At 32.9% G+C, this 15,554-nt stretch overlaps 1 protein-coding gene across 11 annotated transcripts in view; it reads left to right on the forward strand.

The window, feature by feature from the left end:
- LOC129943341 (annexin B9) overlaps positions 1–15,554 on the forward strand; it is a 37,104-nt gene that overhangs the window by 10,226 nt on the left and 11,324 nt on the right. For 10 of the 11 annotated variants that reach the window (XR_008781213.1, XR_008781215.1, XR_008781214.1 and 7 more), the window contains exons 3-5: positions 9,006–9,488; positions 9,551–9,776; positions 9,857–10,038. Coding sequence is in view for 5 of the 11 variants with exons in the window: in XM_056052704.1 (XP_055908679.1) it covers positions 9,006–9,488; positions 9,551–9,776; positions 9,857–10,038 (891 nt within the window). In the remaining 6 variants the exon portion in view is untranslated. Of the gene's footprint in view, positions 1–9,005; positions 9,489–9,550; positions 9,777–9,856; positions 10,039–14,998; positions 15,089–15,554 lie in introns of those variants that run through there. The other variant, XM_056052705.1, reaches the window with a different exon arrangement.

A 15,554-nucleotide genomic window follows, 5' to 3' on the forward strand; every position in this document is an offset into this window, starting at 1 on the left:
AAATTTTGGCTCTGTGTTTTAGCAACTGTGTTTATTGTTTGAATCATTTTGATAAATCGACCGCAGAGGTTAAAAAAGGGTTTGAAAATATGAAAATCGTCTTTAAATATACCATCGAAGAAAACGTATTTATTTAAAATGTAGTTTGTAAATGCCGCAATAAGGAATTGCTCCTTGCACCATCACACCTTTAACTTTTTTTTTTAGCCGCTTCAAATAATGACTAATAAACAAAGTATCTAAAGCCTTCGGGGACTCCAAAAATAAATGTTTTTTAGTAAGCGCATCATATTCGGACTCATTACTTAAAACGTAATAATGGTTGTGACTGTTGCTTTGAAGCTTTAGACATCGAATATTGAGAGATTGAAGACAAACTAAGAATCAATCACAGAAAAGAATCAATTCAGTTCTTCGTATCTGATATCTCACTGGGGCAATTTTTATTAACTTAATCATTGCTGTTATTATTTTATTATTATAGCCAAGAATTTTAAATTCGTAAATCGAATTTCTATTGACCTAAATCAATTTAAACGTCTTTAATGATTATACATCACTATCTCTTATCGTATTACCCCGATTCGATTGGTTTGATCATTTTTGTATACATCGTTGTCCTCTCTGAAATTCGAGAGAACGCAGAGTTCAAAAACCCATTAATCAAGAAAAATCAAATCGCGAAAAAGTATTCAAAAGTAGTTGTTTGTGTAAAATATCGAAAAATACAAAAATAAAACATATACATACATATTCTACTCGATTTAATAAACAAGTTATTTTTGTGTATGGTAAGCAATTATTCTTTCTTAACTTGGTTCATTGAATTACCACAAACGAACTCCCTCATGCACTTTAACTGCTGAGTGAGCGATTAATTTTAAAAGGTTTATAACTTTATTTATATTATTTTGTATGATTACTTCTTTATCAAATAAAATTAAGAATTCGTTCACCAAGAGGTGAATTTTATTGTTTTTATTACACTGATAAGGAGGCAGTTTAAAATGCCGGGTAACTTTATCTTAAAATAAAAACCACATGTTGATACCCTTTAAATTGTTAGAAAAAGATAAAACAAATTATGTTTTGTGTTTCAGAAATTATCGCTTAATGTGTTAAACATTTTTTTTTTAATTCACATATCTTATGTTTCGATCTAGTGTGGTTTCCCAAGGGTAAAATAAATCAATTTATTCTTTTTACTGACAGAATACAGAAATCTGTCATTGGAATTGTGTGAAATTGGAACACAATTCAAAGATTCGTTTTAGGCGTCAGTTATAGCTATCATTGGTTTTCATCATTGGCTGCGTTCAATCTCAGACAGATAGGGTATTCGGATAACTTTTTGTTAGTGTTTTATGTGTAAAATAACAGCTGAGATGTCAAAAAAGTAATCCAAAGCTATCCAAGAGTTTCTGGGGTGTGTAGGTATCTGACAGAACAGCTGATTTAACACATGGTTGAATTTCAAGAAACTTGAAAATTGATTTCCCCTTTTTGCATTTGTCGGTAAACAAAAAGATACAAAATGTTAGTTGAAGTTGTATTTGTAGATAAACAATTTGCTAGGTCTTACGCACCTATCAATTCGTCATCGTCCTACGAATCAGTTGAATTATTCATTAAATGTTTTATCTTACAACAATTTTGACTTCGAAGCTTAAATGTTTATCTGCTTTTTGTGAACAGCTAAAAGTTGTTTTTATTTTTTGACAGCTATCTTAATACAGGTATCCATTCATAAAGGTATCTAAAAATCCACCTATTCAAGATACCCAAACGCAGCCATTGAAAACAAAAATTGAAATTTTTTTGACAGGTCGTTTATAGCTATCCTTAAAAATTTCTGTCATTGAAAAAAAATCCTAATTGAAATCCACCGAAAAACTTTTACTGACACAAATCCGTCATTGGAATTGTGTGAAATTGGAACACAAATCATTGGAACGATTCTTTTCACTTTTGAACATAAAAGTATCAGCTGTTCAGGAAAATGAATTTCCGTCCGGAAAATGGAAAAATGCATTATTATAGAAAAATGAATGCGTAATTACACTCTTTTTCTCAAAACAAATTCTTTGTATGATTTCCGATCGATCAGTATATAATTTCGCCTGAAAAAGGGGAAACTATCGTCCAATTGTACTTACGTCCCTTCTTTCCAAGGTCATGGAAACGCTGATAAATTTTCAGCTTAAGAAATATCTTGAAGAACGGAAGCTTCTTAATGACCGGCAGTATGGCTTTCGTTGCAATAGATCCACTGGTGCTCATGGTTTATCTCACCGAACAGTGAAACAAATCTTTACATCGTTTTGTAGAAAGTAATATTATTGTACTTGATATTTTAAAGGCATTTGATAGAGTTTGGCACCAAGCTCTCTTATCGAAAATGCGTGCATTTGGTATTGATGAATCCCTTCTTCTTTGGGTTAGAAATTACCTTTCGGACCGTAGTTTCCAAGTAGTCTTGGACGGGTTCAAATCTGATATCCACAAAATAAACGCTGGTGTGCCCCAGGGCTCCGTTTTGTCTCCGACACTTTTCCTTATTTTTATAAATGATCTTTTGTCTGAAATTTCTAACCCACTTAAATGTTTCGCTGATGAAAATACCCTCAGCTTTTCATATTCGTTTCTAGATTCTCATCCTTGTTCTTCGGATGTGGACTACCAACGGCATCGTACTCCTATAACCTACTTGAGTCTCTTAGACAGAATTCAAAACAGAGCTCTAAAGATAATAGGTGACCGTTGTCTAACTGAAACTTTTGTATCTCACAAGCACCGTCGTAAGGTTTCATGTCTTACATTATTTTATCGCTACTTTCATAAACAATGCTCTAATGAAATAGCCAGTTGCATTCCTCCCCTAAAACAATTTAACCGTAATACCCTATCCTCTAGGAATGCTCATCAGTTTACCCTTCAACCAAATTTCGGACGTACTGTAAAGTACAGAGATTCTTTTTTCAGTCGCACCACACGAATGTGGAATGCTTTACCACTAATGTGCACCGGTATCTCCTTTCTAATCCTATCCTCCCTTCTTAATTCCTCGTACTATGATTAATCATGATAAGGGTTTTTATATCCCCTTGAGTGCGCGTATAATATAACAAAAAAAATCAAAGGGAAACACCGCCAAATATCGATTCAAAAATTAAAAAAAATCTTTATCTATTCGTTTCTAATTACCGTACAAAAATCAATAAATCAGCCAGACACTTACAAATCAAAGTATACTACATTTGGCTACAAGTAAATATGCCAGTCGATCGATATTTGATATGAGTTTGAAAGTTATTGCAATTAATACATTATTTGCTGTGAATTATGATTTATTATTGATTTATTTTCACAATCAATGTGTAAATTTATTCAATCTTGAATACCTTGCACATGCTTTAAATCTTTCATTTACTTGTAGTTGAGAGAAAACGCATACATTATTACAATTCCGAAATGATTTAAACATATAGGAAGATGTTCTCATATATGTACATATGTATAATTATGAATTAAAATTGAAGTTTATCAGTGAGTCATTTTGTTCAATGGCTGACGGTATAGTCGTTTTGACTTAATTTAAGCTCCATCTACATATGAAAAATATGGAACTTGATACTACGTAGTGTCGATTTTTCGAAAAATCAAAACTCGATTGAGTTTTAAATCATTATTTCGTCTAGTTTTAAAGCGTTAGAACTCGTACCATCTAACGTTTTTTTTTGGGGTCTTGTTTTTCTTAACAAGGGATATAAAATCTATAAAAGCTAAATAAGCTTCGGCTATTTCAAATTCAAAAAACTTCTTTAAATATAGTCGAGTTTTTTTTGTGAAAGAAAATAACATTTAACCGAACTGTAATGTTTAAGAAGCCTATCAAGGAACTTACAACAACCAACAAGTAGGAAACTGTCTCAAAAGCAATGGCCGGAAACGTTTTTAGTGCTTGAACTAAATTCATTATAAACCATTATTATAATGGATTCGGTATCGAATCTTAACACGGTTTGAACTTTCTTTAAAGTATTATTCAAAATATGACAATTATATCCTATTGGAATAGTAAGACTATTTTCTTTTTGAATTCCGTGAAAACGGATCGATTTTTGCCAAAATTTATATTTGGGTTATCAGCTGAAAATATTTTGAACACATAAACTGGATGATATAATTGCTCTTTTGAGAGATTCTGCGATATCTTTTGATTTTTCAGAAACCAAATTATAAAAGTTTAATAACTTGGTGCAGGCACCATGACTACTAAAATATCTTACAATTAACGGAAAAGTTTTAATGTTTCGAAAATGGTTTATTTGAGTGTTTCGTCAAATCCACCCGTACGATATTTACCTTGGAATCTCTGAATAAACACGGCATAAGTTTGAAGGTACATATACCCTGGTTACAAGACGAGATCGAGGAATCGAATCGAATCGAATTGAGATTTCGATCCAGGTATATGGTGGCACTGAATCGAGGAATCTAATTCAAATGGGATCGAAATGACATTTCGGTTTTATTTGTGTGCGTACTGTACTTTTAAATAAACTTACAATCTTAGAACAATGCTCTAAACACAAGGACGAGCGCTAAATTAAATTCAGCTTAGAACCAAAAATACTCCATTTAAATGGAGTCTTTTTGCTTAGAACAAACAAGAGAGAAAAAAATTATTGCACGCACACAAGCAAAACCTCACACACCAATAACTCGATTCCCCGATTCAGGTTTACAAACAAATTTTCTATTCGATTCACCTCTTTCAGTGGGATCGGATCGAGTAATCCTATTTCGATCCGATCCAGGTCTATACGGCGCTAAATCCTGATTCAATTCGGATTCAATTCTCCTTGTAAACGCGGTAATAGGCCGATTTGTAGCTGTATGAAAAATATTCGCTGTCTCTCTCACTAAGAATTTCGAATATCGAACAATAGTTGCGTTCAGTGAACCGAATGAAAAAAGGTTCGACTTTATGAAAAATTAAAGGTCATGTTGCACGCACTCAAAATGAAAAAGAAAGGTATTGAACAGGAAAAAAATTAAGGGGATTTCCGGGACATTTATCTTCTCGGCGGGACAAAACTTTTCCGCGGGACAAAGATGGTTTTCCGGAACAGTGCCGCGCGTAGATGGACATTATATCACCCAACGCGAATGTAACTCACAAAGCTATCTCACTCTGTAACCTCAAATCAGGCACGTTGGAATCATTTAACATATAAGGCAACTTTATTGGAAAGATAGTCAAGAAAAATATCCCTACCTATCAAGTCAAGTTCACTTATGTCAACATGACAGCTGATCATGTTTTTTTCCATTTAACTGGAAGCTGAACTTTATTACTCTGTGATCTATTTACTTTCTGCACAATTCCTAATGTTTTTTGTAAAAGGGCTCAATAATAAATCATTGTCAATTGGTAAAGAAATAAGTAACATTTATTTACAATCCAAAATTCAAGTCGTGATGAACTTGTAGCTTGCCTAAGAAATGGATAGTAACCAACAATGGATTCAACTGAACGTAGAGGTTAGTGAAGTAAAGTTTTCGAGTTTGAAATGTATGACACTTGAAAAACTAACTTGTTGCCTTGTGGTCAAAAAATCCTACCATATGCTTTGAAAGTAGTAAAATGTTTTGAAATAGCTTCAAAGACAAATAAAATTAGATCGAGTTTTAAATTGGTTATAGAACTTTGTCAAGGAATAGAGAAAAGATTTCTCTTTTAATATTAAAAAAAGAAATATGAAGCTATTAATATTTTAATTTTCCATGAGTTACACAATATAGACCTCAACAGTCAGGATTTGTTTCTTTACCAGTATTATTTCAAAATATCCTTTTAATACGCTTTGTTTCGTTAAATATGTGATCTAACCTTCAACAAATATTTCATCTATATTTCTTCCTTTCAACAAAAAAGTCTAATGTTGTTGTGAACATCTTTTTCACAAATTTTACTCAGGATTCAGGATCTGCTTGAATGAAATTATTTGAACATTTAGAATATTTTTATAGCGTGTCTTAGTATTAAAAATTAAATTAAGCGAGAGGCAGCAAATTCAATAATTATTATTATTTGTGCAGTTCATTAGAAATCGTTCAAACTAAATATATAAATTAAAGAAATCTATAATGGATTACCAAATTTAAAAAATCATTAAATTACTAAAAATGTTTCTACCAAAATTTCAAAACTTGCTATTTCCATATAAGTCATAATATTAACGGCTTATTATTCTTTATTTTAATTTGATTTCGACTCATGTGGCAATAATAATTAAGTGATACTAAGCAATGGCGGCCACCTACCCATGACAAAAATTTGTAGAATTGTGCGACTTGATTTAAAGCAAAAATACTCCATTACCAAGATCGGAATCTCAGACTGACATTTCGGTTTGCCTACAAGCTAAGTACACACTAAATGTGAGAAAGTGTGCGTGAAATGATGCAAAAACCAAACACATTCTCACATTTAGTGTTCCGGCCCATCAAAATGCTTCATTATAGTCTGCAGGCACATCTAGATGCTTTATTTAGAATGTTTTATGGCCTCGTTCAAAAACTAAACAATCCTAATCAACAGAATCTGAAGTGCTGACATGGTTTTAAATTGGAAGATTTGTATAGCTTTTTAATTTCAATCCAAATAAATGTTGTTAATGGATATGAAATAAGATTGACCAAATACATATTTAATGATTTATTAGTGCTGGTTTTTATTTACTTAAATTATTTGCGAACGCAATTTGAGCTGCAACTGGTTAAGGATAATTGGAAATGGACAAAAGTGCAACACAATACTTTGTAAAACGACAAAACAGACATTTTTTTCAGGTGTAGTAGGCTAAGAACATTTTTTTGGTGACGTTAGAAGTTCAGGTGGAAACAATAGGTGGATGCCTCAAAATTTCTTTGTACAGACAATGCTACTTGTGAAGTTCCATTGCAAACTTTAGCTAGTTTAGATTCCTCAATTAAATTAGTTTTTTCATCATTTAAGCAGTTCGATAATTAAACGACCAAATTTAAGTTTTGTTTGTTGCAGGAATATTTCTGAAAATTTCTTTTTGAGGGACTATGTTAGAGTTAGAATTTTGTTTGTAAATAGATATTGGAATACAAATTTGAGGGAACCATGTTTTAAAAATAAGTTGCTTTGTGTAAAGCATTTTTAAGGAAAAAATAGGCAATATGGTTTAACACAATACCAACTAAATGAGTGCAATAAATACCTTAAATATTATTATATTAAAAACCTTAAATATTATTGGCTTTCTCAAAAATATTTTTCTAAGCTAACCTCTGCTTTATATCTGAAAACTTCTTCTATGTTCTGCATTTTATAGAAAGTAATCTACAATAGTATTTATTATATTAAGAAAAACAAAAACATATACGTAAAACTCATTAATTTGTTTTCATTATTAGCAGCATTTGTATTAAACATGCCCTTCAAACAATAATAAGTAAACTTGAACTTTGGTAACTTAACATTTTTAAGGAATGAATGAAAATCGTATTTTGCGTTAAACTTTGGGAATTCACTAAAAGAAAGTTCTGCACGTCAACAATAAACATTCATGTCGATTACATGATCTATTGAATCAATTGTGCATGAATTCAGATCGATTTTTTGACGTTTTCGTTTTGTAATAAACGTTAAAATTTGCATTTTATTTGCTATGCATTTATTCAACAAGTTCGTTATAATCGTTCTGATTTTTTTTTTAAATATTGGTGTTCCTTTAAAGCACATTTTTTTTTATAGCAAATACATGTATGCTTCCATCAATCAAGATTGTTATGGATGAGGTATTTTTCGATTATAACAATTTTTTTAAATTTAATATTTATTAATCAAAATGGAACTGAAAAATAGTTGCAAACTCAAATCATCAAAAACAAACTATAAATATACTTGGATTAATTAAATTGATACAGATTTTAATTACTTGCAAAAAAAATTTGAATTAAATAAATTGCGCTCGCACCCTTAACTTGATGGTTCTTCGAACGCATTTTTGATACAATAATTCGAAGTTAGTTATGAAATTTAAACAATTTCGTAGTGATTGCTGTAAATGAGTGAATAAATTATATTTAACTGGTGTTGAACATACTTTTTTCAAGAAAAAATGTACATTGGTTTGCTATCAACAAAATGAATGCAAAACTAAAGCTTAAAAATGAGTTTTTCATCGAAAAAAGTAAAAAGAAAAATCTGAAAACAAACTTATTAACCACCCCATTTTGTTTTTGCTTTGCAAAGTGCCGCTAGCCCACGGCATCGTTTATTTTTTGTTTGTTCTCACATCTATTCATGGACTAATTGTCAAAATTACAAATACAACAATGTAAACAAACGGGTTTGGGAGAGTGAAACGTACGAAAGATTCCTATCTTGGTAAATGGAGTATTTTTGATTTAAAGTGTCGTCACGTACATAATTTTCCTAATTTCATCAAGTGACTAGTTTCTCATACAAATAACATTTGCAAAAGATGATGTCATAGACTATAAGTCTTGAGCAAATTTTATTGTTCGCGGAACTTAAATAAGCAAGCATTCGAATTGTTTATAAAAAAAATGACTTATTACTTACACTGAGTAGAAAGAGTTTGTTTAAAATGTTCAACAAGCATAAAAAAATCCAATGGGAGGCAAAACTTAAAGTTTAATCTTGTTTCCCTTGAAATTCTGTTTCTGTTTTTTAGTATTTATACTCCACCTTTGCGTTTTTATGAAGTTAAAATACATAAACATAAATTTTATAATAACTGACCTTGGTTCTTTCATGATTTTTTGTGTGCTATGAGCTTTGAATGATTCATGATAATCAAATCAATTCTAGACTTTGAACACTTAATCTTAATCATGAGAACAAAATTAATTAAGTTATATGCCGATCCAATCATGATCGTCCTAAGTTTTTCAATTATTCTTTAATTGTATTAATAATTAATTTTTTTGTTCTTTAATAGTGCACCCCAACTGTATACCCAGCTGATCCCTTTGATCCAATCGAAGATGCTGCCACTCTTCGTAAGGCAATGAAGGGTTTCGGTACCGACGAGAAGGCTGTGATTGAAGTCTTGGCCCGTCGTGGTATTGTCCAACGTTTAGAAATCGCCGAATCCTTCAAAACCTCCTACGGCAAGGATTTAATTTCGGATCTTAAATCTGAACTCGGTGGCAAATTCGAAGATGTTATTATTGCCCTTATGACTCCCCTGCCACAATTCTATGCCCAAGAATTACACGATGCCGTCGCTGGTATTGGTACCGATGAGGAAGCAATTATTGAAATTCTTTGCACCTTGTCCAATTACGGAATCAAGACTATCGCTCAATTCTATGAACAGAGTTTCGGTAAATCCCTAGAATCAGACCTTAAGGGTGATACAAGTGGCCATTTTAAGCGTTTGTGTGTATCCTTGGTGCAGGGTAATCGTGATGAAAATCAGGTAAGATATTTTTTAAAGTTTTTATTTTATGGGAAATATTAAATTTTTTCTTGAAAATTCAGGGAGTTGATGAGGCTGCTGCTGTGGCTGATGCTACTGCCTTATTCGAAGCTGGTGAAGGCCAATGGGGTACTGATGAATCAGTTTTCAATTCCATCCTGATCACAAGATCATACCAACAACTCAGACAGATTTTCCTCGAATACGAAAACATTGCTGGTCATGAAATCGAGAAAGCTATCAAGCGTGAATTCAGTGGACCAATTGAAAAGGGATTCTTGGCTATCGGTATGTATAAATTCGAAATGTTTTATATTATTAACACGTCATACATAAATACTAATGAATAATCTTAAATTTCTTTTTAGTCAAGTGCTGTAAATCAAAAGTAGACTATTTCGCTGAGCGACTTTATGATTCAATGCACGGTATTGGAACTAAGGACAAGACTCTTATTCGTATTATTGTTAGCCGATCTGAAATCGATTTGGGTGACATCAAAGAAGCATTCCAAAACAAATACGGAAAGAGTCTGGAATCATGGATTAAGGTAAATTTTGTTGCTGTATTATTGAAATTAGTGTTTTGATGAATAGTAGTTTATTATATTTTTTTGGTGCTTCGGTTTGTTTTTTTTTTCTTATTTTTATTATTATTTGAATGTTTGCATGATGGCTAAAATTATTGCAGGAAAATTATGATTTAATATTTTCAAAATTTATCATTTATCTAAAATAATCAACTCGATTGGATGGGGTCACAAATTAAATAGAAAGCAATGGGTGTATGTGAAAATAACATAAAACGTTTGCGCCCAGAATAAAGAATAACATTTCTTAGTTTAGCTTGAAATATAGTTTTATGGTTTTTTTAAATACTTGGATATATACGCATTTCTTGGCAAACTTTTTGACGGAGAATCTGTAGATTCCACTTCGATTCGATGTATAAACTAGGCTTCTATGGAATAACAAACTCAAAATGAAGAGAAATAATTATATATTAACAATCATGCTTGGGAACTGATATTAACAGAGGATTGAATTTCTTACTAACGCATTCAGTGTTACCACCAAATTCGGACTTTTTTCATTACTTCAATTAACCTATTAGAGCCTTACTAATATACAACTTTAATAATTAAGTTTGTGATTGAAATGTTTTTGTTTAGTGCAGTTTTAATGATCAGATTGGTATTCTACTTGATTTCGAATTTGAATTTGATTTCGTTTTTAAATACATTTGTAAATCGACATAACACCAAATCTTTAAACCAATTTTTGCCGTAGACAGTAATTTTGTACTGTTTTTGAAAATTATAAAAATATTGAACTTTTGCGTTCAATAAGTCTGGTACCGAAAACTTTTGATTATGACTTACACATAAAACAAAACCCTTATCATAAAAAACAATACATAAAACTGCTGCCCATAATTAAATAAATCTATTTTAAAACCATTTTACCTTGAGATGAACTTTTGTCAACTTGAAATTCAACTTTTGATTTGCTTATTGCTGTTTTGACAAAAATTTTGCGTACCTACTTAAAAGAAAATTAAATTATTTTGTCCAATAAAATCTTATTAAAAAAAATAATGGGGTTTTTCATGGGTCAAAAAAATCAAAATATTTTTGATCTGGATATGTCAAAACACAAATTTTCCCTGTTTTTGTATTCCATGGTAAAAAATAAATTCAATTGATTTATTTTTGATTTAAGATCAAATTTGTAGATCCATATTTTCCGCTGATTTACCCCAATAATAATAAAAAAATTTAAAATGTTTAGCTGGGAATTTGACAGTTCTACCGCACTTGTTAACACGTACACGAAGTTGCACTAATACAATGACAAAAAAGAAAGACGGCAAAAGGGACTTCAAAGTAAGGCAAGTTTCCAGCTGACAAAAAATTACATTCCAATTGCTTACTTACTTAAGGTGGCGCTACAGTCCTGTGTGAACGGGGGCCTCGCCCAACAAACTTCTCCATCTAGCTCGGTCCCTAGCTAAATGTCTCCAGTTTCGCGCTCCAAGTTGAGTGAGGTCAATTTCCACTTGTGCGCGACACCTGATCCGCGGTCTTCCTCTACTGCGCTGTCCTGTGGGTATGGATTGGAGACTTTTCGGGCCGGAGCATTGGTTTCCATGCGCTCTACGTGACCTAGCCATCTTAGTAGTTGGACTTTTACCTTTCTGGCTAAGTCTACATCGCTTTACAGCCCGTACAGCTCGTCGTTCCATCTTCTCCTCCACTCCCCACGACCCAAGGTGCTTTCATCCACTTTTGTCATAGTCCATGCCATAGCGAAACCTTCCCTCGAGAGAGGACTTTACCACTCAATTGCTCTCTTAGTTCAAAGAAACAGCGGTTAGCAAGAGTAATTCTGCGTTGGATCTCAGCGCTGGTGTTGTTTTCTGCGTTTACAGCGGAGCCTAGGTAGAGGAAGTTCTTGATTACATCAAAGTTACGTCTGTCGATGGTGACGTTTTGACCAAGACTTCGGTGTTGTAGGTCCTTTCTTGACGACAGCATGTACTTTGTTTTGCCCTCATTAACCGTTAAACCCATTTTTGCCGCCTCAATACTCACAAAAGCCCCATTGACATCACGCTGAGTTTTTTCGGTTATGCCGATCTCATCACCATATGCTAGTAATTGGACATACTTTTGAAAGATAGTGCCTCTAGTGTTGACGTGAGAGCTTTGCACTATTCTTTCAAGTACGATGTTAAAAAAATCCCATGACAGCGCATCACCTTGTCTAAAACCTTTTTTGACATCGAAAGGTTCTGTTAAGTTGTTTCCAATCTTTATGGAACAGCGTGAATTCTCTATGGTCATCCTACACAAACGAACGAGTTTGGGAAGGATGCCAAAATTAGACGTGGCTCTATACAGCTCGTCCCTGTAGATGCTTTCATATGCGGCCTTGAAGATGGTGGGTATCGATTTGATGTTCTTGGTTTTTTTTTCAGGATCTACCATAATGTGAATATTTGATCGACTGTGGACTTTTCTGGTCTAAAACCACACTGATAAGGACCTATCAGGTTGTTGACGATGGGCTTTAGACGTTCACATATTACGGCAGAGAAGATTTTGTAGGCGATGTTAAGTAGACTGATTCCTCTATAGTTGGTGCAGTTTAGAGCGTCTCCTTTTTTCAGGGTCGGGCAAACAATACTGAGGTTCCATTCATGGGGCATGGTTTCTTCCGACCATACATATCTTACAGATAAGTTGGTGCATGCTCCTAACCAAATTATCTCAAGCTGCTTTAAAGAGCTCGGCATTCAAGCCATCCGCTCCAGCGGCTTTATTAGACTTCAGCTTAGATATGGTAATCTTTACTTCCTCAGCATTGACTGCGGATCTGCTATGATGTTTCCACTTTCGTCTTTGCAGCCTTTGGGTCTTTCGAACTTAATTTCTGCTTTTAAATCTCTCAACATACCCTCTCATCCCAACACATTAGATTGCATCTTGGCAATGTTGCCACTGGTTTTCGATACATTGTGTTCGCGACAGAGGACTTCGTGAGAGGTTACTTGTAACTCGTCGGAAAAGGCTTTGGCGATCTCTTGCGATTGTAGCCGTTCGACGTTGTACCTTCTCCATGTTTTGCCTTTGGTCTAGAAACCCGAAGTGCTACCTTGGCTACAACGAGGTAGTGGCCGAATTGATGTTAGCTCCTCGGAAAGTTCCGACATCCATGATGCTGGAAGCGTGTCTGGCGTCGATCGCAATATGGTCAATCTGGTTGACGGTAGATTAATCTTGAGAACTCCAAGTTCCTTTTTGGATGTTGAGGTGTGGATGGAAAACGCGTACTGGCTACCATGACGTTTCGCCCCGCAGCAAAATCTATGAGCCTGAATCCGTTGTCGGAAGTTTTGTCGTGGCTGTTTTTCCCAATTACTCCACCAAAGATGTCTTCCCTATTTTAATATCGTAGCTAGGACACTGCTCATATGTTTTGTCTAAGAGCTCGAAGAACAAATCTTTAGTGTTGTCATCCTTATCTTCTGTGGGGTCGTGCGCGCATATCAGACTAATGTTAACGAATTTTGCCTTGATGCGGATGGTCACGAGGCGCTCGTTCATGCACCTATAGCTCAAGACTTCTTGCCTAAGTCTGGCTCCAATGACAAAGCCGCATCCAAATAAGCGCTGTTGGTTTTCGCGGTAGCAGTCAGCATAGTAAATGTCGCAGTTTTTTATCATCATTTTGCTTGGCCCATCCCATCGTATTTCCTGGATGGCGGTGATTACTGCTTTATAGCAGTCTAGGGCCTCCGCTAATTCTTTATTGCAATTATTAAGGCAACTTCAATGGAAAGTTGACTGGAAAGTTAGTCGAGAAAAATCTTCCTAACTTTTAAGGCAAGTCTACTTCTTTCAAAATGACAGTTGATTATGTTTTTCCATTCAACTAAAAGCTGAACTTTATTATTCTATGATTCATTTATTTTCTGCTTTCTGTGAAAAGGTTCCTTGTCAATTTGGAAAAAAAATAACTTATTTTTCTTGACAATACAAAATTCAAACCGTGATGGACTTGTAGCTTACCTGAAAAGTGTTTTGTAGGCAATAATTTTGTTTGTACTTTTTTTACTATAAACTTAAAGTAGAGATTTACGAAGTAAAGTTCTGAATTTAAAATTCATGACACTTGAAAAACTGACTAGTTGGCTTTGTCAAAATGTACGTTCAAAGAATGAAGTTGACTGCAAATGAAGTCCCTTGTGTTGCCTGAACCTGCCCATTGCCAATCGTATTCCAAGCGCCACGAAAAAGATACATTTATGAAGGAATTTAAATTTACCCATGGAAAACCCTATAAATATGAAAGATTATTGACAGCGTTTGTTGTTGAGATAGTTATTGTATCCGCCTTTACCGTACACAGTAAACTTACATAATGATATGTATAACCTAATTTCAAACATTCAAGACACTTGCAATGATGATATGTTTAAACAAACAAAATCAAATTCCGACTGAAATTTTACGAAAAACCCGTTTCTTTAAAAACGATATTTTTTTAAACTGAAAGAAGTCTTGCTCAACTCGAGTTGTTTTCAAAACAGTAGCATATTTTGAATCAACAACTTGATTTATAAAATCTGTAAAATTATTTTGTTCTTGTACAATTTTTTAAAAAACTTAACTTAAAGTACGCTTTCAATAAGTATAATAAATATTGCAATAACGCCAATTCAAGCCTCTTCCTTCAATGTTTTATTGTAAATACACTCTTCCCATGTTTACACGCAATCTTTTAATTCTCCTATAAACAAAAACCTACCGTCCTTAAAATCGAATAAAAATTGCTTTTATAAATTAAAAAAAAAAACACTCTTTGTGTTCTGCCATAAGTAAATAATTAAAATTTGTAATGGAGTATTGTGGTATTAAAAAAAGAAAAAAATTAAAATAAAAACAAACCATCCAAACAAATGTCTTTTATGAGCAAATACAAAAATAATTATATTCGATTTTTCAGGGCGATACCTCCGGAGATTACAAACGATCCCTATTGGCAATTGTTGGATACTAAGATTTATTTAAAAATATTTAAAATAAAAAAACAAAACTACAACAACGCCATTTCAAATACAAGTGCAACATGAATCTTCTTCTTACGCCTCAAATAAACTACAAAGTTAATTAATTATCAATATTTGATTCTCGATAGATAATAATATGCGATATTTTTTTTATAATACGCGCTCATTCTATAAGCTTAGCTTCGATAGCACAAAATGGGATTTTTATTAAATTAATTTTAGCAAAGAAAAAAGAAAAATAATAAATTGTATACAATTTTATCTGTCCAATCCCATTTATACTAATTTTGTCTGTATTCAGATTTGTAATATCTTTTATAACAATGTACAATTAAAAATTTAAATATATATATATATACCAAACAAATATAAATAAACAATGCTTAATTTTTTTATCCTTCAAAAATCATCTTCACTAATTTAAACCATTTTCATCTTACTGAAAATCATAATTGTAAATAATCAATCATTTTATTTTCACTTTTCTAACAT

Source organism: Eupeodes corollae, chromosome 1 (genome assembly GCF_945859685.1).
Source record: "Eupeodes corollae chromosome 1, idEupCoro1.1, whole genome shotgun sequence".
Taxonomy (NCBI): Eukaryota; Metazoa; Arthropoda; class Insecta; order Diptera; family Syrphidae; genus Eupeodes; species Eupeodes corollae.